Raw genomic sequence first — 22460 nt, forward strand, 5'->3', positions numbered from 1 at the left:
GATCTGGCATTCACCAGTCCTATAGTTCCCAAGGGTGGTCTGTGGGTGCTGGGGGTAGCTTTGGTGTGGCAATGAGGTGATCTTGTAAGTACTGTTATGTAGGTGTTTGACCTCTTTCACTTTTGCCTTTTTGGTTGGTGGAGATCATAATCTCCACCAACCAAAAAGGCAAAAGTGAAAGAGGTCAAACACCTACATAACAGTACTTACAAGATCACCTCATTGCCACACCAAAGCTACCCCCAGCACCCACAGACCACCCTTGGGAACTATAGGACTGGTGAATGCCAGATCAGCTGCAAAGAAATCCTCGGTGATCCATGGTGCCATAAATGAACAGCATCTTGACATCCTAGGAATATGTGAAACCTGGCTAGATGAAAGTGGGGGTTTACCACTGGCTGAAGGTTTCAACATCCAACATCAATCAAGACCAGGAAGATAGGGTGGAGGGGTAGCAGTCTTGGGTACCTGGTCAAAACAGCCCCGACAAAATAGTCCCAACAATAAAGCTCCAAACAAAAAAAGCTCCCGACATAATAGTCCCTGACATAACAGCCACTGTCAAAATGGCCAACCCACAATATAGTCCTTGACAAATTAGCCCCCTGACAAAAGGGCCCGATCAGGCTGCCCAGAATAAGGCACCTGTCAAAAAATACTGGCTCTCCTCTACTGTTTCTTTAAATGATAGGACAAAACAAAAAATATAGTAGAGAGTGTACTTAGAGTAACACCAAAATCTTCTTAGGTCAAATAAGGCAGAGTCTCATATTATAGCACAACACGGCTGCTATCACTTCACTCCCGCGGTGAATCTGTGCTCATGTATGTTTTTTTAATCATAGACTCATCCCTCAACCTACCTATGCTGCAATCACTCAATCAGTTACTTATTTAAACATAACAACGCATAGGTAACATTGCTGATGGAAAAATTGTTTCTTTAAATAGCAGAACAGATCATGAATACCAGTTTGTAGCTACAGAATTTTATTTAAATATGCTTTATGCAATTGAATGCTGGTAGGAGTCTTTATCAGTGAACATTTCAGTTGTAGTTTATTATATTTTTCTGATGTGTTATTTTTTTCCTAGGGGGCAGTTTTGTTAAAGGGGCTATTTTGTCAAGGGTTGTTTTGTGGGAGGGGTCATTTTGTCAAGGGCTATTTTGTTAGGTTGTGAAATGTCAAGGGTTATTTTGTTACAAGGCTGTTTTGTCAGGGATTTTTTGTTGGGGCTATTTTGTATGATGACTGGGTGCTGCAGTCTTGATTCGGGACACAATCAAACTGCGCACAATATCCATACCCCAGCTACATGAATCAGAATCTCTTTTAATCCAATTTGAAGAGAAGAAACAAATCTGACTACTCCTGATATACCTAGCACCTCGTAACAACACATTACCTGTGCAAGGACTCCTAGACCTGATTACTCAAGTGACCAAGAATTACCCTAGGCTGTTGATCATGGGAGACTTCAATCTACTCATCGAATCCCCAGATACCACCACAACTGCCTTTCTGGACACGATGACAGCACTAGGATTTACACAGGTGATCAATTCTCCAATTCACGAAAAGGGTCACATACTAGACCTGGTATTCTACAAAGGGGTGGACATCCCAGAATTCTGGGATAAACGTATTGAATTAACACCCTTATCATGGTCAGACCATTTTCTAATTAAATTCTCCCTAAGTGACCACCTGAAACAAATGGCCTAGAAGTGTCCGAAAGGCCATCAGGGCGTTCCCGATCACCCGAAGTTCCAGACAATTGATTGGCCAAGTTGCTTCCAGTACTGACCAAGCGCTCTGGGCGTAATGGTGAAGACAATGAGCCCCCCATCCTGAGAGACTGGCATCCGTGACTACTACTAGCCACTGTGGCATTGATAGAGAAATGCCTCTCCAAAGATGAGGGCCCTGAAGCCACCAGGTTAAACTGCGGCGAGCCTGGGCAAGCCATGGAAGCCTCCGCAAATAATCCTGAGACACTGGAGACCATCTGCTGAGGAGAGAAGACTGCAGAGAGCGCATGTGAGCCCGGGTCCATGGGACCATATCCAGTGTCACCGCCATGAATCCCAAAACCTGGACGTAATCCCAGACCCTGGGAACTGGAAATGCCAGAAGATGGGAAATCTGGGAGCGAAGTTTGACAATGCACTCTTCGGGAAGTGAAACCCGTCCCAGCTTCGTGTCGAAATGGGCACCTAGATAATCCAACTGTTGCAAAGGAACGAGATGACTCGGGGAGGTTGAGAACCCTGCCCAGAGACTGCAGAAGAGCAATGACTCGATCGGTCGCCTAGCGACTCTCCAGCACAGAGTCCGTCCAAATTAGCCAGTCGTCCAGATAGGGATGCACTCTGATGCCCTCCTTCTGCAGGAATGCTGCTACTACCACCATGACCTTGGAGAACATTCGAGGAGAAGTAGACAGGCCAAAGGGCATTGCCTGAAATTGGAAATGATGGCCCAGAATGGCAAAGCGCAGAAATCGCTGATGTGGAGGCCAAGTGGGAATATGAACATATGCCTCCTTGAGATCTAACGCCGTTAGGAATTCTCCCGGCTGAACAGCTGCCACTAACGAGCGTAACATGAATGATCTGAAAGGAACCTCCTTTGCGAGGAACAATGAAATAGATGGAATAGCGCCCAGTCCGCATCTTAGGAGGCAGCACAGGAACCACTGCTCCTAAATCCAACAGGGTGTGAACAGTAGATTAGATAGCTGCCCGCTTGGGGGAGGAAACACAGCAGGACTCCAAAAACAATTCACCTACGGGCGAGGCAAACTCTAGCCTGTAACCTTCTCTGATAATATCCAAGACCCATTGGTCCAAAGTAATTGTGGCCCACTCCTCGTAGTAGAGGGTCAGCCGACCCCCAATCCGGGAAAGCGAGGTGGACTGGTGCCCCATCATTGAGAGGTCCGGCCAGAAGGTCCCGAGCGCAAGGAAGACGCCGCAGACTTATCTCCGCGAAAGGAAGAACATTGTTGAAAACAGTTCTGGAAAAAGGAAGAGGAAAGGTGATTTGGGTGAAAACGTCGGGCGACGAGGACGGGAAGGCCCAGCCCGTGAAGCAGATCTAGTCCGATCTTCAGGGAGAAGCTGACCCTTAGTGTTACCCAAATCCTCTCCAAAAAGTAACTTATCCCGAAAGGGCAAACGGGTGAGCCGCTGCTTAGACGCAAGATCAGCCGCCCAGTGGTGCAGTCACAATAACCAGCGGGAAGAAACAGCCAGAGCCATTTGTTTGGCTGACGCTCGGACCGGATTGTAGAGAGAATCCGCCAGATAAGCTAAGCCTGATTCCATATGAAAGGCTACGGACTCCAAATGTGAACCCTCGTCTGAGTCCTGGCCCTGAGCCTGCTGCAGCCAACTAAGGCAAGCTCTAGCCGCATAAGAGCGGCAAATAGAAGCCTGAGGGGCCAACGCAGACACTTCAAAGGCACGTTTGAGCGAAGGTTCTAAACGACGGTCCTGTATGTCTTTAAGGGCTACCTCTCCTTCAACAGGGAGGGTAGTCTTCTTGGTGAATGCAGTCACCAAGGCATCCACCATAGGGGAACAAATCTCTCTGCCTGATCAGAAGCAACCGGATAAAGCCGAGACATGGCTCGGGACATCATGAATGACCCCTCAGGGTCCACCCATCGAGCTGAGATCAGCTCAAAAATGGCCTCGTGAGCTGGGAAATCCTTAGAAGGCCTCCGCGTGCTGGCCATTTTAGGATTTACCACAGCATCAGCTTGCAAATCCAGATCATAAATACTTAAGGCCGCCAAGGCATTAGAAATGAGGGAAGGGAGTGGAAAACTCTGACCGCAGAGGGGTCACTAGACTCCTCTTGCCGTGGTTCACCCTCTTCAAACTCCTCTAACTCTAGAAGGGCGAAGGTACTCTCCCAAGGACGCCGCTAAAGAAGGCAACGGGGAAACAGGGCCCAAAGAAATCTCATCAGAGGTCTTCCTTCGCTTTGCCGCAAGGTCCCCTGGGGTGGGAACCACACCCTGATCCCAGGAAGCCCCTGAGTTGTCCACTGACACCAAGGGGGGAGGGCTGAGCAGCATTTTTCTTTAATAAAAATGCCTGGTGTAAAAGTAACACAAATTCGGAAGAGAAAGGTTCCCCTGTTCCTACAGTGCCCTGGGAAATGACCCAAAGGGGACTGAAGACAGTCCAGGGAGAAAACTGCTCACTTCAATAGAGGCCCGCTCTGACGCTGGCAACTGCTGATCAGCAGGAGCCGCGTTGGGAAGAGCTGATGAAATGGCATGCGAAGCAATGCCCTCTACGCGGGAAACTGGAGCTTCAAGGGCAGGAGCGGCATCGATAGCGGCCAGCTTAGAACAGCCCACCATGCACAATCCCACTGTGGATCTCTTCTTCCCACAGCTGGACCACCGGTTTGCCGCCTCGGCCATCTTTTTTTTTTTGTTTGTTTTTGAATGTGCACCGACGACAAAAGGGAAAAACACTCACCCAGAACGGCGGCACCAACAGAACTCTCAGGGCAGGAAGAAGAGCAGAAGCCGACAACCAGGAAAGTGTTCTAATCTGGCTGATTCTTCGGCTGCAAGCAGTTCTTACTTTACTCCTCTGCTCTCAAAGTTGTTTTTTTCTTTTTTTTAAATGGCTGTAGAGCTCTGCCTGTTGTATTCTTTTTTCTACTGAGGAAGGAAGAATAGGCAGACCACCCAAGAGTGAGAAGGGACACGGGGTGAGGCAGGGACCCCCAAAGAGCTATGCCCCCAAAGATGGCACCACTAGCCAGTCACCCCCAACTCAACTGGCCTGAAAGCCCAGGAGAAGTCCCACAGAAGAATCCAGGAGCTGGTAAGCAGACGTCCACCACCTGCCGGAGATAGAGATATACTAACCAATGAAGGGACTGGTTAGTCCACTATATCTCTCTTAAGTTAGTTAATTCTTTCTCCACTTGCTGGTAGATGGATACAACCCACCAGTTCATGGATTCATCTGCTGCCTGCGCTAAGGAAAATTTTATTTTCTATTTTGTGATTACAGTATAAAAGATTTGAAATGTACATCTTGCCAGTGTTAGTGTTGGCTGGGGCCCCAAAGCCCACTACCAGGCTACACTCTTCACCTTTCATCAGGCTTGGGGCTCTCTCTGGTCAGAGGCCAAGGGCAGTTGCCCTAGTCACACTCCCATAACACCATCCCTGGCATTTTCACCGTACAGGAATAAATGCATCTCTTTCTATATATCTGGCGTTATACTAAATAACTGTTTGAGGCTTCAGCAGATGGGGGTCAGAGCTCAAGGGAATGGGGGACAAATGCTGTCCCTGTGTCATTCTCTACTGCCCCCATAATCCCCCAGTGGTTTTTCTCCCTCCATTCCCCCAATGCCAAATTGGCAAGGGGAACCGATCACTGTGACAGCATCAAGATAATATCTGGTTATGTTTCTAAGGTCAAAAAAGTAACTGTTATGTTGCCGTTGTACAACAGAATCGGTTATGTTCTGGTTTTGAATTGTCAATGTTATATATATTTATTTTTCTAAAATGGATGTTTATGCTGCATGCATTCAGTGTATAAACATCCACTTCTGTATTTTAGAACAGGCTCTATACAGCGGATTCTGTTCTCAAATACTACTGAAATGAGATGTGCTGACCTGCATTTCTCAATTCCTACTTCTACGACCTGTCTAAAATGGGGCTGATAACGTCCAATGAGCCCCTAAAGGAAGTTTCCTTGACACAAGGCAAGTATTATGTGCACTAGCAGTAAATTTGAGAGTTTGAGAACAAACCAGCATCCTCTGGCTTACACAATGAGGTTCACTTCCATCACAGTATTCTCAAAGCAATCCCATTTAGAGACACTGAGTGGGAAGCTTATACTGTACCCATTATGCAGTGGGATAGCATATTGGGAGCGGAGGTAACATCAAAAGACTGTTAAAACAGTGCAAAGTCTCCATACCAAGAGTAATCAAATTAACACACAGAAATTCCCTCTTTATGTTCTGCTCAGACTTTTAAGCCAAAAAGTATAAATAAAGCCTACTACAGATACCCTAATAAGAAGCATTTAACATAATCAGAATAAGCTAAAGCTAAATACTGAATACAAACTGAGTCAAAAAAGACTTTGTGAAATAATCCTAAGATACTGACCCTTCCACTGTGGGAGTGAGATCCACAACATAGTCCTCTTGAAAGTCATCCAACACAGTGTGTCCAATCCAATCCTGAAATGGAAAAGTGAAATATATTAGCTTCCTGATAGTAGACTCATGTCCTCGCCCCTTCCTGTTGACCTTATCCAAAGCAATTTGCGCCACTCCACCTACAGCACGTGCTGTGTCACAACATTTTCTCTCTCCCTCCCTGTATCCAATGTATATGTGAGTGAAACCTCTTGAAATGTTGTCTGCCGCAAATTTTAGCACAGAAATATCAGGCTCCCCCAAGAATTTGGTTTACAACGTGGGTCCTTTTCAGTTATGGTCCTTTGGAAAAATCAAGGAGATACTACCCTAAATATCAATGGAATTCCAATAGAACATAAACACTGCTACACTGGGTCAGATCAAAGGTCCATCTAACCCAGTATCTTGTTTCCAACAGTGACCAAACCAGGTAACAAATACCTGCAAGAATCCCCAAAGTAGACAGATTCCTTGGGCTTAATCCCATGTATAACTTTACTCAAGCCTACCTTGTTAATAATGGTTAGTTTCCTCGAGGAATTTTCCAAACCTTTTTTTAAAATCCAGCTAAACTATCTTCTTTACTCATATCTGCTGGCAACAAATTCCAGAGTTTAATTGTACATTGAGTAAAACTGAGAAGTAGGATGGATGTCAAGTTGGCAATGTCAAGGTTAACATGTAGGGCCCTCATATCGATCAGTTATGTATTGGACCACGAACATGGCATTAATGCAATATCATTTTGTCTGGGTCATTATGAAGGGTAAACCTCTGTAACATTACTTATTTTCATGCACTAAACTCTGTGGCGATCACTCACATGCTTCTATTTACAGCACACTGCATATGCATAAGATCATTTTCTAGGCTTTTCATTTTTTTTTTAAGTTATAGCTAGAGGCTCATAATGAAAAGAAATAAAAATGTCCAAAAATGGCATAAGTGGCAGACAGACATGTCTCTCACACAAACGATTAAACTATATAATCAAATATTTTTAAAATCCGTTTAAGTCAGATATTCATTGAAAACAAAACATCGTCAGAAGGGGTATTTCAGGGGCATATCATGGGCATGAGATTGGAGATGTTACATGATGTACGTTTTTTGACATAACAGATAGGAAAAGAACTTTCTGGGGCCAGAAAGAAACAGCATTGTAATTTGAAAGTTTGTTGGTCAATGCCAAACCTGTCTTTGGACCCATTTGTGAATTTGTTGAGTTGGAGAGTGGAGAGGTGGAACTGATTGTTTGTGAGAAAGAGTGGAGAGTTGCTGAGTAATTTGTACATAAGTACATAAGCATTGCCATGCTTTTTAATATATTTATAAATGAATTAGAGATGGGAGTAACCAGTGAGGTAACTAAATTTGCTGATGACACAAAGTTATTCAAAGTCGTTAACTCACAAAAAGATTGTGAAAAATTACAAAAGGACCTTACGAAACTGGGAGACTGGGCAGCTAAATGGCAGATGACGTTTAATGTGAACAAGTGCAAGGTGATGCTTGTGGGAAAAAAGAACCCGAATTATAGCTACGTCATGCAAGGTTCCACGTTAGGAGTTACGGACCAAGAAAGGGATCTGGGTGACGTCGTTGATAATACACTGAAACCTTCTGCTCAATGTGCTGCTGCGGCTAGGAAAGCGAATAGAATGTTGGGTATTATTAGGAAAGATATGGAAAACAGGTGTGAGGATGTTATAATGCCGTTGTATCGCTCCATGGTGCGACCGCACCTTGAGTATTGTGTTCAATTCCGGTCGCCTCATCTCAAGAAAGATATAGTACAACTGGAAAAGGTGCAGCGAAGGGCGACAAAAATGATAGCGGGGATGGGACGACTTCCCTATGAAGTGTTAATATATGTTACAGTTAGAGACCCCTCCACTGGAATAGTGGTGGGCAGGCTACTGAGGAGCACTGAGAGAAAAAGTGTATTTAAAGAAGTGTGAATCTGGGTGGAGTTTGGAGAAATCCCCAACTTTACCCAGAGGTGCAGAAGTGCGGACGGTTGTCCTGAAACTCTGATGAGCGTGCCTGATTGATGTAACACTTGGGTAAGAATAAATTCTATATTATCAGTTACCTTCCTTGTCTCCATCTGTTTCTTGTCTGCACACTTATTTCTCCTAATACACCTACAGAGACAAATTATTCTCAATTATATACACCTAAGCAAGTAGATTCCTACTCATTAAGACATTATGTGGGAAGACAAATGCACACTGGTGTTCATAGATGTCAGAAGTCAGATCACAGAGGTCATGTTAGAGGGACATAATTGAAGCCTTCTAGAACTCCCTCTTTGCCCCCGTGGACAAAGGACCAGCGAGGGTCAAGAGGGGGGGCATTTTTAAACAGTGGTGACCTCGACTGCTGATTTCCTGAACACTTTTCTGTCGCTATTCTTAGACAGTCCTTGGCTGCAGAGGAGATATTTATATATCATGCGTCCAAGTCCTGTGCTTTCTCCATCTTCCCTCTTCTTCTCACTCTACTCTCAGATTCTTTCTATTCTCTGTAGTTGGATTTTTAAAACACACTGATGTGAAATAATTCCTTCCTCTTTTCGCTCTGTGGTTTTGCCTCTTGTTTCTTTCCTCATTTCTCTGGCTACATGTTTGCTTTAAAGTTTTCCTTTTTCCACTCTTTGATTCCTACCGGTAGCATCTTCCCTGTTCTGAATCTCTAAATTTTCCAGTTTATTGACGGCATCAGTTACATCTGCATACATACTGTTTTTCTTCCTTATCATTTCTTTTCTGCCCATTTCCCCTTCTTGGCAGCTCATCGCCACACTTTCCTGTGGTTTGCTCTCCAAGCTGCATATTTCTAATTGTCCCTGATACACACATTTAGTTCCATCTCTGCCCTGTAACCCCTTTCATCCTTTTGTTAACTGACACCTGCACACCTTTACCTTATGTATGTCTACTAACGCTATTCTTCTCCCTTTATTTCACTGGATTGGCATATACCTTGGTGAACAGTGCCCACTTGAGGGGTACTGGGAACTGGTATTCAGTCCGCTCCTTTTCTAACCCCTTCCTCTGGCAATTCTCTACCTGAACTACCTGTCCTTTTGTGATATTGCTTATTGATTGTTGTGTGTTAATTGTCTTTATACCTGCTCTTCTATTCATTATCTATTTACTGTCCCTTTTTGATTTGCGTGGTGTGTGCAAGTGTTTGACTGGTGCATGATTGCCGCATTGCTGTTAGGCCAGGCGACTGCGACCTAACAGATGCTGTTTGCTTATTTCTGGCGCGATTCTCATCGGGACGGTCTCATGCGAGCACCTCTGGCTCAACGCCCTGAGATTTCGTGCCATTTCCACTTGTATTCCACGCTTTCATAACATGCCTACTCCCTGTGTCATGTGTCGGTACTAATCTTGGTTCTGTTCTTTTTGTTTTTGTCTCCCCTATCTGTGGCTACTCTTACCTTTCCTGGTCTGTTGATCTCGGGTTAAGTGAGATCCAGCTTTTGTCTTGCGAATTTCTGTTGATCTTGGGTTGAGTGAGATCCAGAAACCTTTTCTGTGTGTGTCTACACTGTTCAGCTTCATTTGGGTGCCTTTAACTCCCTAAGCTGTAACGCTTTCTGCATTGTGACGTGGCTAAGCCTGTCCTGATAACCTGGATTTTGTTCTGTGCTTTACACGTGAAACAGTCACCTCATTATTCCCTTTGACTTTCCTTGTATTACTGATATTCTATACTCTATCCCTTGCTGCCTTTGTATATCTGTTCCTGTTGAGGCCGCTGGGCAACTAGCGTCCAAGATGGAACTGGCTGGTAGCGTGGTTCATCTACTGTCTTTTACAGTCTTCCATTCTACTTAAATGCTAACCCCTTCTGGGTTTAACGTCTTGTTAGCATGTGTTCCGCTGTCCTTCTAAGTCTATTCTCTCCATAAAGAACAGCCTCTGACACAGTATGGCTCCTTGCCGGTTTGTGGAAGATTGTTTGTCTATGTATGTCAGGTGTTAGAGTGGGGAAACCTGCTCTCGCCAGCTGGAAGCACGGGTTCACTGTGCCCAGCTCCTTATCTGTTACTGTCTTTTTTGTTACTATAAGCCTGTTCTCTCCATAAAGAACAGCTTCTATACAGTTTTATCTGTCTTTGTCTACGTTTGCTGTATTCCACAGAAACCCTGCTCCTCTCTCCTGGGTTTCACCTTTGTTACTTGTCTTTTCACCGCTCTACTACTTAACCTCTATCCCTTAATACCTACTTATTCAGGAAACTCCCATCTGATCTATCTTTATCTCTCCACACCCCTGTCTGAAACTCTCTTGAAATTATTCTGCAACTACCCGGTGTATGCAGTCTTGCCAGTTAAAAGATCTGCCAAGCCGTTGGCGGGTGAACTAATTGATCTCATTCTTCTAAATCTCTTATCTCTACCGAGAAAGTCCCTGTCAGTTTTCTGCCTTAAATTTCCGTACTCACTCGAGCTGTACTTCCTGGTTTAAATTTTTGCTGCGTAGCTACTCAAACTTCCCCTATCTCTGTCAGTGACTGATTGTCAATCATCTGCTTCTCTGGGCACCTCTCTGCTCCCCCTCCCTCCTGTCATATTCAATCTATAAATAAACCCGCAGCTGTACATCTGAACCTGTTACTATGCCCTAAGTCTCCTACATCAAAAACTCCTTTGTAACTTATTCCTTCGCCATCTGTACTTTCTTCTTGCAAAAGGTCCCTGCCGTCACCCTGCACTTTCCTACACTGTACATTTTCTTTCCCTTGGTCCTGTGACTCCTGCTGTCTATCGGCCAGAACTCCAAAAGCATATTCTTCGCTGCCACTAGCTGCAAATTTATAGGCTCAATAACGCTATCATCTAACTTTTGAATAGTCACAGTAACAGTGCAGTTTTCAGCTTTACTATCAGACAATGCCCTTTCCCTTCTGGTTATGTCATCTTTTTGCCTTTGTAATGTGGGCGTGGCTCCTTTCCTTTTTATTTTATGCACTCCTCCCCACGCTACCCCTCCCTTTTCCAATCAATCAAATGTTTTTTTTTTGTATTTTGATATGGGTTGTTTCTGGATTTGGATATGCTCATAAATATTGTTTCTGGCTCTGTTATTTTAAATTGCACCCGTTTTGGTAGCAATTGCTGCCCTCTTTTCATTTAACCAATTATTTTGGGACTATGTTACATCTGCTCTTTAATTAAAAATGTTTCGAGTTTGCCATTCTTTTATCCTTTGTGTTTTGATTGTGGTTGCTACTAGCTTGTGTAATCGGCCCTGAATTTATTTTATATTAAGGTTTCCTGTTTTTGACAATGTCAGCCACTGTTTCTTGCTCCCAAGCTGTGCATAATTAGATACATAATTGCTGAGGATTCTGTGAAGTGGTAGTTTGGAATGGGGCTTTATTATGACGTGAGTGGGAAAAATACTTTTACAGTATGCTGTTTAGACACCATATAGATTAGTCATGCTCTCATTATAAGCTGGGATCTATGCTGTCCCTGCCCATCAGGTTTTATTGCTTTTACTGTCCATGAACATTTTACTGCTTGTATCATACTGCGTTAGATATGAGGGGACCTTTCTAGCTCTTTATATAAGATTGTCATATGCTATGTATTTCCGATATATATATTTTCCTGTTTCTCCTGCTCAGTTTTTAATGGCATACTTCAAAACTCCTTTTCTATTATCCTGTATTTGATCCGATTTCTCAGTTCCCCGTGTATAAGAAATACAAGTAGCAGCACCGTGCAATTGTAAATAGTTCAACTTTGAAATGTACTACAAGCCTGCTTATCTTCAGGAAACATTGGTTTTTGTATGCTGTTCTCTGGTTAATATAGTGGTTTTGTTCTATAAATATCTTATGCATGGTACAGCTCTCTTTCTCTCTAGCCGCTTCTATCACTATGCTGATATGGTTTACTAAGGATGTAAACAGCTTTATTACTGTACTATGGCAATCCTTCCTGCATGCATTATGCCACAAAAGTCTTATAATTGATATTAATATTCTTATCTTTCGATGGTCTCTTGCTCCGTCTGGGTGCTTTGCCCTCGTACCGCTGGTTTACTTCCTGTAACCTGCTCCGTGCTAAAGCTTGTTAGTTTCCTTCTCGTGGCTTGTTGGGTGGAAAAATATATTGTCTTATACCCTCTTTAGATTTATGAATGATGAACGTGGAATTTTTTCAGACTTTTTGTCCAGGCTAATGGCCCCCTTATGGTTGTACCTGCCCCTATGAGCTTACATGTGTTTAGTTCTGCTTTATAATATTTATCTCCTTTTACTCTCGTTTGATTTACTGTCTCTGAAGTATGTTTCATGGACTCTTCCCTGGGACATGCTATATCCTTATTCCCTTTTCTACCTGTGTCACGCTAGAACCATTGGCTTTAATACTGATGCCTGCTGAAGGGCTTACACCCATCTACGGGGCTTACATCTGTCCCTTAGGTGGATGACGGTATGAAAATTGTTAGGAATTGAGCAAAAATCCCACTCCATTTTCGGCGTGCGCTAGCTCCACAGCCTGAACCCTTGCCCCTACATGAGTTAGCTTTGCACTGATGTGCGCAGTACCTAGTATGGACACGTCCCGTGTATATGTTGCCATTGGACGAGCTGACTAGGGGCCTTAAAATTTTTAGACATATAATTACAGGTCCATTGCGGAGTAGTTGATGACGTGAAGACTCCTACCAGTAGTTGACGACGTGAAGACTCCTACCATGCGAAACCCCTTTGGACCTCTGTTCTTCGGATTCACAAAACTCTCGTTTCGCAGTCCGTGAATCCCTTTGAGGGTAGTAGCCCCCCCTCTTTTGAGGGTTCTATCATTCGAGTGAATCATGGCCAATAGAAGACGTAGAAGACTCTTGGCAGCCAGTAGAAGCCAAGAAGCCTCCTGGTTTTAGAAGCCTACCCTGGAGGACAGCATTTGGAGAATAGGGCATATACACTAGCTGACACATACTCACTCACCTTTTAGGTGCATACCTCTGGGTTTAGTAGTTTTTTTGTCTCTCCCATACTCTACACCTCTCCTCACCTGAACTGATTTTGGAGACCCCATGATTTTGATGCTCCCAGGTACTCACACTGTTGAGTTCCTCACTGAGTACCCAGAAACCATTTCTATGTATGTGTGTTGTGGTAACGTTTCTATTACAGGTGTCATAGGTTTGCTAATAACCCTGTTTTTAGTTCTATACTTATAAAGGTTACATTTCAAGTTTATATTTGGTGGTACCATGCAAATGGCATAAGTGAGCCAGCAGGTTTTTCATTTGCTATGATACATAACCCCCCCCCCCCCCCCCCACCACCCCCTGGGGATTTCTTATCAGCTACAGGGATGGCCGATCGCCGGAGGGTGTTTCTTTTATGGTTTTCATATACCTTAACTGACTTATTTATGCCATTTTACTCTATACGGGATCCCTTTTACATACAGCTGTGTATTTCTCATTTTTGTACTGTTTACGGCTTTATCTGTTGCGCTGTTTAGTGACATTCACTTATTTAGTTTTTGCATGTATATCAAGCCTTCATTTTTGAAATCTCTTTATGGTGGGTGTAAAATCTGAAAGCTTTTCATTACTTCCTTGTCTAAGGAAGCGGAAATATTTAATCACCGTTAGAATATTTATTTATTTATTTATTTATTTATTTGTTGCTTATATCCCACATTTTCCCACTTGTGCAGGCTCAATGTGGCTTACAGTAAGTTAAATAAGAATATGGCATTTCAAGTACTTTTGATTGTGCAGTTATATAGAATAAATGCGAGAAATATTCCCTTGAACTGGCCATTCATAGGAGCATTTCGCGCTGCTTATGGATTTTGTTGTATACTTGAACAAAGATTTGGTGAAGCTTTCAGACTAAAGAGGAGGAAAATTATGCACTCTACTTCCTGATTGCTTTCTCTTTACAACAAAAAGTCACAATTACACACTATTGTGCTTTCTTTCTTTCTACCTTTCTATTAGAGTGAATGTGAAAAAGCAGAAGGGCTGCAAGTCCTCCACAGCACCTGGTGGGAGCGCTGGGCACCTAGAGCGGAGGCCCTGAGTGGATTGGGGTGGACCTGGGTGTCACCCCGGAGAAGGCCCTTCTCTGTACCTTTTCTAATTCCACTATATCTTTTTTGAGATGCAGTGACCAGAATTGAACACAATAATCGAGGTGTGGTCGCACCATGGAGCGATACAAAGGCATTATAACATCCTCATTTTTGTCTTGCATTCCTTTCCTAATAATGCCTAACATTCTATTTGCTTTCTTAGCCGCAGCAGCACACTGAGCAGAAGGTTTCAAAGTATCATCAATGATAACACCTAGAACCCTTTCTTGATCTGTGACTCCTAACGTGGAACCTTGCATGATGTAGCTATAATTCGGGTTCCTCTTTCCCACATGCATCACTTTGCACTTACTCACATTAAACGTCATCTGCCATTTAGATACCCAGTCTCGTAAGGTCCTCTTGTAATTTTTCACAATCCTCTTGCAATTTGACAACTTTAAATAACTTTGTGTCATCAGCAAATGTAATTACCTCACTAGTTACTCCCATCTCTAGGTCATTTGTAAATATGTTAAAAAGCAGCGGTCCCAGCATAGACCCCTGGGGAACCCCACTAACTACCCTTCTCCATTGAGAATACTGACCATTTAACCCTACTCTCTGTTTTCTATCTTTTAACCAGTTTTTAATCCACAATAGAACACTGCCTCCTATCCCATGACTCTCCAATTTCCTCTGCAGTCTTTCATGAGGTACCTTTTCAGTCCTCTTCTAAAGTCACTTCACTGGCTCCCTATCCGTTTCCGTATACAGTTCAAGCTCCTCTTATTGACCTATAAGTGCATTCACTCTGCTGCCCCTCACTACCTCTCCACCCTCATCTCTCCCTACACTCCTTCCCAGGAACTCTGTCACTAGGCAAATCTCTCCTAATTGCACCCTTCTCCTCCATTGCTAACTCCAGACTCCGTTCCTTTTATCTCGCCGCACCTTATGCCTGGAATAGACTTCTCAAGCTCCATCTCTGGCCGTCTTCAAATCTAAGCTAAAAGCCCACCTTTTTGATGCTGCTTTTAACTCCTAACCCTTATTCACTTTGTTCAGAACCCTTATTTTATCATCCTCACTTTAATATTCCCTTATCTCTTGTTTGTCCAGTGAAGTGACTTGAGGAGAGGGCTAATATGAGCATAGCGACACTAGCGGAATATTAGTCGTGCAGCAGAATTTTGAACAGATTGAAGAGGAGAGAGATGGCTAAGTGGGAAACCTGTGAGAAGCAAGTTACAATAGTCTAAGCGAGAGGTGATAAGAGTGTGGATTAGGGTTCTGGTAGTGGGCTCAGAAAGGAAAGGGCGAATTTTGGTGATATTATAGAGAAAGAAACGACAGGTTTTAGCAGTTTGAGCCTAACCGCTCGAGAAATATAAAATACCCCAATCTATCCACCCTATCAGATTAACTGTTCACTTGTCCTCTAGATTGTTCACTTGTCTTTAGATTGTTCTCTTGTCTTTTAGATTGTAAGCTCTTTGAGCAGGGACTGTCCTATGTTTGAATTGTACAGCGCTGCGTAACCCTAGTAGCGCTTTAGAAATGGTTGTTGATGTTGTTGTTGTTATGTGCAAAGAAGGAGAGGGAGGAGTCGAAGATGACTCCAACGTTACGAGCTGATGAGACAGGAAGGATGAGAGTGTTATCCACAGAAATAGAGAAAGGGGGAGGAGGAGAGGTTGGTTTAGGGGGAACGATAAGAAGCTCAGTCTTGGTCATGTTTAGTTTCAGATGGCGCTGAGACATCCAGGCAGCAATGTCAGACAGGCAGGCTGATACTTTGGCCTGGATTTCGGCAGAGATTTCTGGTGTGGAGAGGTAGATCTGGGAGTCATCAGTGTAAAGATAATACTGAAAACCATGGGATGAGATCAGAATACCAAGGGAAGAAGTATAGATGGAGAAAAGAAGAGGTCCCAGGACAGATCCCTGAGGTACACCAACTGACAGTGGGATAGAAGAGGAGGATCCACTAGAGCAGTGATGGTGAACCTTTCAGAGACCGAGTGCCCAAACAGCAACCCAAAATCTAATTACTCATCACGAAGTGCCGGTACTCATTATGGGCGGGGTCACCACATATGACTCCACCCCATGATAGCCACACCCCCTTACACCAGCCTTGGCGCATATAAACAAACATCATTGAAAATATTATACTAGTATAGGAGAAAAAAATAACATGATTTTCTTTCATTATAAATCATTTCTGTAAGTTATTACAGCTCCAGTATACCCAGTGCAAAATAAGACAGCAGATGTAAATTCTCAAATTGGACATATTCCAAACACTAAAATGAAAATAAAATGATTTTTTTCTACCTTTGTTGTCTGGTGATTTTGTTTTTCTATCCATATTGGTCCTAGTCGCTGATTCTGCTGCTATCTGTTCTCTTAACTCTGTTTCCAGGGCTTCCTTTCCATTTATTTCTTTACTTTCCTCCTTTCTTCTTCATTTCTTGCCCTCCATCCATGTCCAGCAACCCTCCTCTCCCCTCCAGCCACAAATGTCCAGCCACCCTCCCCCTCCAGCCACCCTCCTCTCCCCCTGCCCTCCCAGCGGCAGGCCTCCCTCCCACCCAGCACCAGGCCACCCAGCATCAAGCCTCCCTCCCTCCCACTCAGCACCAGGCCACCCAGCATCAAGCCTCCCTCCCTCCCACTCAGCACCAGGCCATGCACCCACCCAGCACTCCCCCCCAAGCACCCAGGCCTCCCTCCCAAGCACAAGACCTCCCACCCACCCAAGTACCAGGCAGGCCTCTCTCCCTCCCACCCAAGCACCAGGCCATGCACCCACCCAGCACTCCCACCCAAGCACCAGGCCACCCACCAAGCACCAGGCCTGCCTCCCTCTCACCCAAGCACCAGGCCATGCACTCACCCAGCACTCCCACCCAAGCACCAGGCCACCCAAGCCTCCCTCCCTCCCTCCCACCCAAGCACCAGGCCTCCCACCCACCCAAGCAGCAGCAGCAGCAAGCAGGCACCAGGGCACCCTCCCACCCACCCGGCGTCAAGCATTCCTCCCTCCCTCCCACCCAGCACCAGCCCGCCATCCCTCCCTTCCTCCGAACCCCAAGAAATTTAAAAGTCTTCCCTTGTCCGAGTAGGCGGCGTCAGCATCAGCAGTAGCAGCGAAAAGCGTGCTGCTGGTTTGGCGCGTCTTAGCCTTCCGTCTCTCAAGCTCTCTGGTCCCGCCCTAACAGGAAATGAGGGCGGGACCAGAGAGCTTGAGAGACGGAAGGCTGAAGACGCGACGAACCAGCAGCACGCTTTTCGCTGCTACTGCTGATGCCGCCTACTCGAACAAGGGAAGACTTTTAAATTTCTTGGGGTTTGGAGGGAGGGATGGAGGCCGGGCGGGCTGGTGCCGGGTGGGAGGGAGGGAGGAATGCTTGACGCCGGGTGGGTGGGAGGGCTAAGTTTCGGGTGAGGCGACCGGCGGCGCGCGTGCCAACAGAGAGGGCTCCGCGTGCCCTCTCTGGCACGCGTGCCATAGGTTCGCCATCACTGCACTAGAGTATACACTAAAGGTATGCTGAGAGAGATAAGAAGAAAACCAGGAAAGAACAGAGCCCTGAAATCCAAGTGAGGACAGCGTATCAAGGAGTAGGCTGTGATCAACAGTGTCAAAAGCAGCAGATAGATCGAGAAGGATGAGGATAGAATAGAGACCTTTGGATCTGGCCAGGAACAGAACATTGGAGACTTTAGCAAGTGCTGTTTTAGTTGAATGAAGGGGGCGAAAGCCAGATTGAAGTGGATCAAGAATAGCTTGAGATGAAAGAAAGTCAAGGCAACGGTGGTGAACAGCACGTTCAAGTATCTTGGATAGGAAAGGGAGGAGGGAGATGGGGCGATAGTTGGAAGGACACGTAGGGTCCAATGAAGGTTTTTTTAAGGAGTGGTGTGACTATGGCATGTTTGGAGGCATCAGGAACAGTCGCAGTGTACAGTGAAAGATTGAGGATATGACAGATAAAAGGGATGACAATAGGAGAGATAGTGTTAAGTAGATGGGTGGGAATAAGATCAGAGGAACAGGTAGTTAGTTTTGAGGAGGAAATAAGATGTGCAGTTTCCTCTTCATTGATTTCAGAAAAGGAAGAAAAGGAGGCAGGGGTTGGAGAGTTGACAGAATGGACTAAGGGAAGGAGAGGTGGACGTGTCTTGTTTGAGAATTCAAGTTTAATCTTGTCAACCTTATCATGAAAGTACTCAGCCAGAGTCTGGGGGGAAAGTGAAGGGGGGGTTGGAGGTGAAGGCACTTTGAGGAGAGATTTCAGTGTGGCAAAGAGACGTTGAGGGTTTGAGCAAAGAGAATTTGTCAACTGGATGTAATAGTCCTGTTTGGCAAGCAAAAGAGCAGACTGGAAGGAGGTCAGCAAGAATTTGAAATGTATGAAGTCAGCATGGGCATGGGATTTCAGCCAAAGGTGTTCAGCAGAGCGGGCACAGGAACGTAGGTAGCGGATTCTAGAGGTCAGCCAAGGCTGGGGTTTGGTACGTTTTACAGAACGGAGAATGGGAGGAGCGAGAGTATCCAGAGCAGAGGAGAGAATAGTATTATAGGAAGAGACAGCCTCACTGACAGACTTGGATAACATAGTGGTAGAGAAGAGATTTGAAACACTGGAGGACAGAGTAGAAGGGTCAATAGCCTGAAGATTCCTAAATGTATTGGTTAAGATTGAGCGGGACTGGGGAGGAGGGTGTTTAAGTGTGAAAGTTATCAGATGATGGTCAGAGAGGGGAAGAGTTGAGGCACAGAAACTGGAGAGTGAGCAGTTTCAGAAGAGGATAAGATCAAGACAGTGGCCATTCTGGTAAGTGGGGGCAGTGGAGCACAGTTGAAGATTGAAAGAGGATGTTAAGGCAAGAAACTGAGAAGCATAAGAGTCAGAGGGATCATTAGCATGAATGTTAAAATCCCCAAGAATGAGGGAAGGAGATGAAGGTTCAAGAAAGAAGGAAATCCAGGCATCAAAGTCAGTGAGAAAGGAAGAAAGGGACTTATCAGGGGGTCGATAAATGACTGCTACTCAGAGAGGCAGAGGAGCGAATAGACGGATGGAGTGGACTTCGAAGGAAGAAAAACAGTGCGACTGAGGTGGAAGAAGAGGTTGAAATCTACAAGAGGGTGAAAATAGTAGCCCCACACCACCTCCGCAGCCAACAGGGCGAGGAGTATGAGAGAAAAGATAACCTCCATGGCATAGGGCCGCGACTGAAGCAGAGTCTTCAGGGTAAATCCAAGTTTCAGTTAGGGCAAGCAGATGGAGAGTACGAGAGATAAAGGTGTCATGGATGTAAAAAAGTTTGTTACAGAGAAGGCATTCCACAGAGTGCAAGAGAAAGGCAGGGAAGAAGGGGGGAGGAGAGGAACAGAAATTAGATTGGAGATATCACGGTGTGACCTGCACAAATAGGATGCTAAACAAACAAAACCCTATTCCTTAAACTGTGTTTGATAAATAAGTAGAGTAAATTAAAAAAAAGACACACAGAAATTACCTATAAGTCTACCTTTCTCCAAGTTTAAAAGCAATTTCCCAGCAAATAACTTACCAATAAAGTTCTGTCCTGCTCTGGAAATCCTCACAGCACCTCTATTCAAAGTGACCAAGCTTTTCATGCCATTGTACAGAGTATTTAGATAATCTGAGAGGAACACCATTAGGATCCCCTACTAGAAAAGGGCCTCTTACTAGCACTTTTACTCAGTTTCATCTCAAACTTCAAAAACAGCTTGTAACTGAACCCACTTGAAGCAATATCTAGGCTAAAAATCATAGAAAGCATTTATAAACAGATTGAAAATCTGAAAGTGGACAAAGCAATGGGGATGGATGGGATACATCCGAGGATACTGAGGGAGCTCAGAGAAGTACTGGCGGGATCTCTTAAGTATTTATTTAATAGATCTTTAGAGATGGAAGAGGTTTCACAGATTTGGAGCTGATGTAGTCCCTCTTCAAAAAAGCAGAGACAGGGAAGAAGTGGGAAACTATAGGCTGGTAAGCCTCACATCAGTGGTAGAAAAAATAATGGAGTTGCTGCCAAAGGAAAATATAGTTAACTTTCTAGAAGCCAAAAGGTTACAGAATCCGAGGCAACATGCCTTTACCAAAGGAAGATCCAGCCAAACGAATTTGGTTTACTGTGTGACCAAAGAAATGGATAAAGGATGTAATCTACTTGGATTTCAGCACAACCTATGATACAGTCCCTCACAGATAAGTGGAGAGGGATGAACTTAGGACTGGATTGGAGACTGGTTGACCAACAGTCGACAGAGGAATCCACTCGAAGGAAATGAAGCTGAGTGCCTCAGAGGCCCATTCTGTTTAATAAATTTCTGAGAGACATTGCTTAAGGGTTAAAAGATGGCACAAAAATAGTCAATAGAGTGGATACCCCGGAGGGAGTAGAAATCATGAGAAGAGATCTCTAAACTTTGGAAGAATGGTCAAGGGTCTGGAAGTTAAAATTTAATGCAAAGACGTTCAATGTGATGCACTTGAGGTGCAGGGGAGGAGAGATTGGTAAGCTCGACCCAGGAGAGGGTCCTTGGGGTGATGGTGTCTCGGTGACAAAACAATGCGACAAGGCTGTGGCCAGAAGGATGCTACGCTGCATAGAGAAGGGTATAACCAGCAGAAGAAAGGAGGTATTGATGTTTTGTACAAGTCGTTGGTGAGGCCCCACTTTATTTATTTATGCATTCTTGAATCCCACTATTATCCAAAAGCAAATTTCAGTTCAAAGTGGTTTACAATTTACATTTTGGTGGAGTTACAATACTGTTGTGCAATGTGGAAAGGGCAGCTATGGTTTGTGGGGTTATTCATAGAGTTTTTGAAGAGATAGATTTGAAGAGGAGAATGTAGTAGTAGCTCTTCTGTTCAGTTGTACAGTTTTGGTTATGTTTATTCGTATAGGTTTTGAAGAGGTAGATTTGAAAGGAAGGCAACAATATCTTTGTGATTAGCTATAGAGGTAGGTTTTTGAAGAGGTAATTTTTTGAAGAGGTAGGTTTCCATTTCTTTTCTGAACTGGAGGAGATCTGTGATGCTTCTTGTGGCTTTTGGTATCAAGTTCCACCATTTGGAACCCTGGTAGCTAAATCTTGCTGTGTAAATAGTTTTGTAGATGGTGTTTTTACAGCTGGGTAGATGAAGGAGTAGGTAGTTTCTGTTTACTGAGCTGGCATTTCTGGAGGATAGTTCGATCATGTTAAGCATATATTTGGGTGCCATTCTAAATAGTATTCCTGAAGATTAAGGTGCTTGCTTTGAAAAAGCGAAGTTTCTTACCTGAAGCAGGTATTCTCCGAGGACAGCAGGCTGGATATTCTCACGTGTGGGTGACAACACGTCGGCCCCCGGAGGATTTTCAGTGAAAAAATGCAAAAGTCTCTTCTAGAGCGTTCCACCGCGCGTGGCGCACGCACTGCGCATGCGCGCACGTAGTTTCCCGCCCATTGAGCGGTCACGCTCCTCAGTTGAATCCAATAATTAAGAAGAAAGACAACTCCAAAGGGGAGGTGGGAGGGTTTGTGAGAATATCCAGCCTGCTGTCCTCAGAGAATACCTGCTTCAGGTAAGAAACTTCGCTTTCTCCAAGGACAAGCAGGCTGATATTCTCATGTGTGGGGTATCCCTAGCCCCCAGGCTCACTCAAAACAATAATCATTGGTCAATTGGACCTCGCAACGGCGAGGACATAACTGAGATTGACCTGAAACAAGAAAACAGCTAACAGAGAGTGCAGCCTGGAACAGAATAAAAATGGGCCTAGGAGAGTTGGAGTTGGATTCTAAACCCCAAACAGATTCTGCAGCACCGAATGCCCAAACCGACTGTCACGTCGACTGTCCTGCTGAAGGCAGTAGTGAGATGTGAATGGGTGGACTGATGACCACGTCGCAGCCTTGCAGATCTCTTCAATAGTGGCTGACCTCAGATGAGCCACTGACACAACCATGGCTCTAACATTATGAGCCGTGACATGACCCTCTAAAGCCAGCCCAGCATGGGCGTAAGTGAAGGAAATGCAATCTGCTAGCCAATTAGATATGGTGCATATCCCGACAGCAACTCCCCTCTTATTGGGATTAAAAGAAATAAACAACTGGGTGGACTGTCTGTGGGGGCTTGTC

General features: G+C 44.6%; 1 protein-coding gene across 3 annotated transcripts in view; it reads right to left on the bottom strand.

Annotated features, from left to right (window-relative positions):
* The window catches only part of FANCD2 (FA complementation group D2), a 763224-nt gene that overhangs the window by 372998 nt on the left and 367766 nt on the right, over positions 1–22460 (bottom strand). For all 3 annotated transcript variants that reach the window (XM_030205444.1, XM_030205445.1, XM_030205443.1), the window contains one exon: positions 6175–6248. In XM_030205444.1, coding sequence (XP_030061304.1) covers positions 6175–6248 — 74 coding nt within the window. The remainder of the gene's footprint in view (positions 1–6174; positions 6249–22460) is intronic.

This window comes from Microcaecilia unicolor, chromosome 6, assembly GCF_901765095.1.
Source record: "Microcaecilia unicolor chromosome 6, aMicUni1.1, whole genome shotgun sequence".
Taxonomy (NCBI): domain Eukaryota; kingdom Metazoa; phylum Chordata; class Amphibia; order Gymnophiona; family Siphonopidae; genus Microcaecilia; species Microcaecilia unicolor.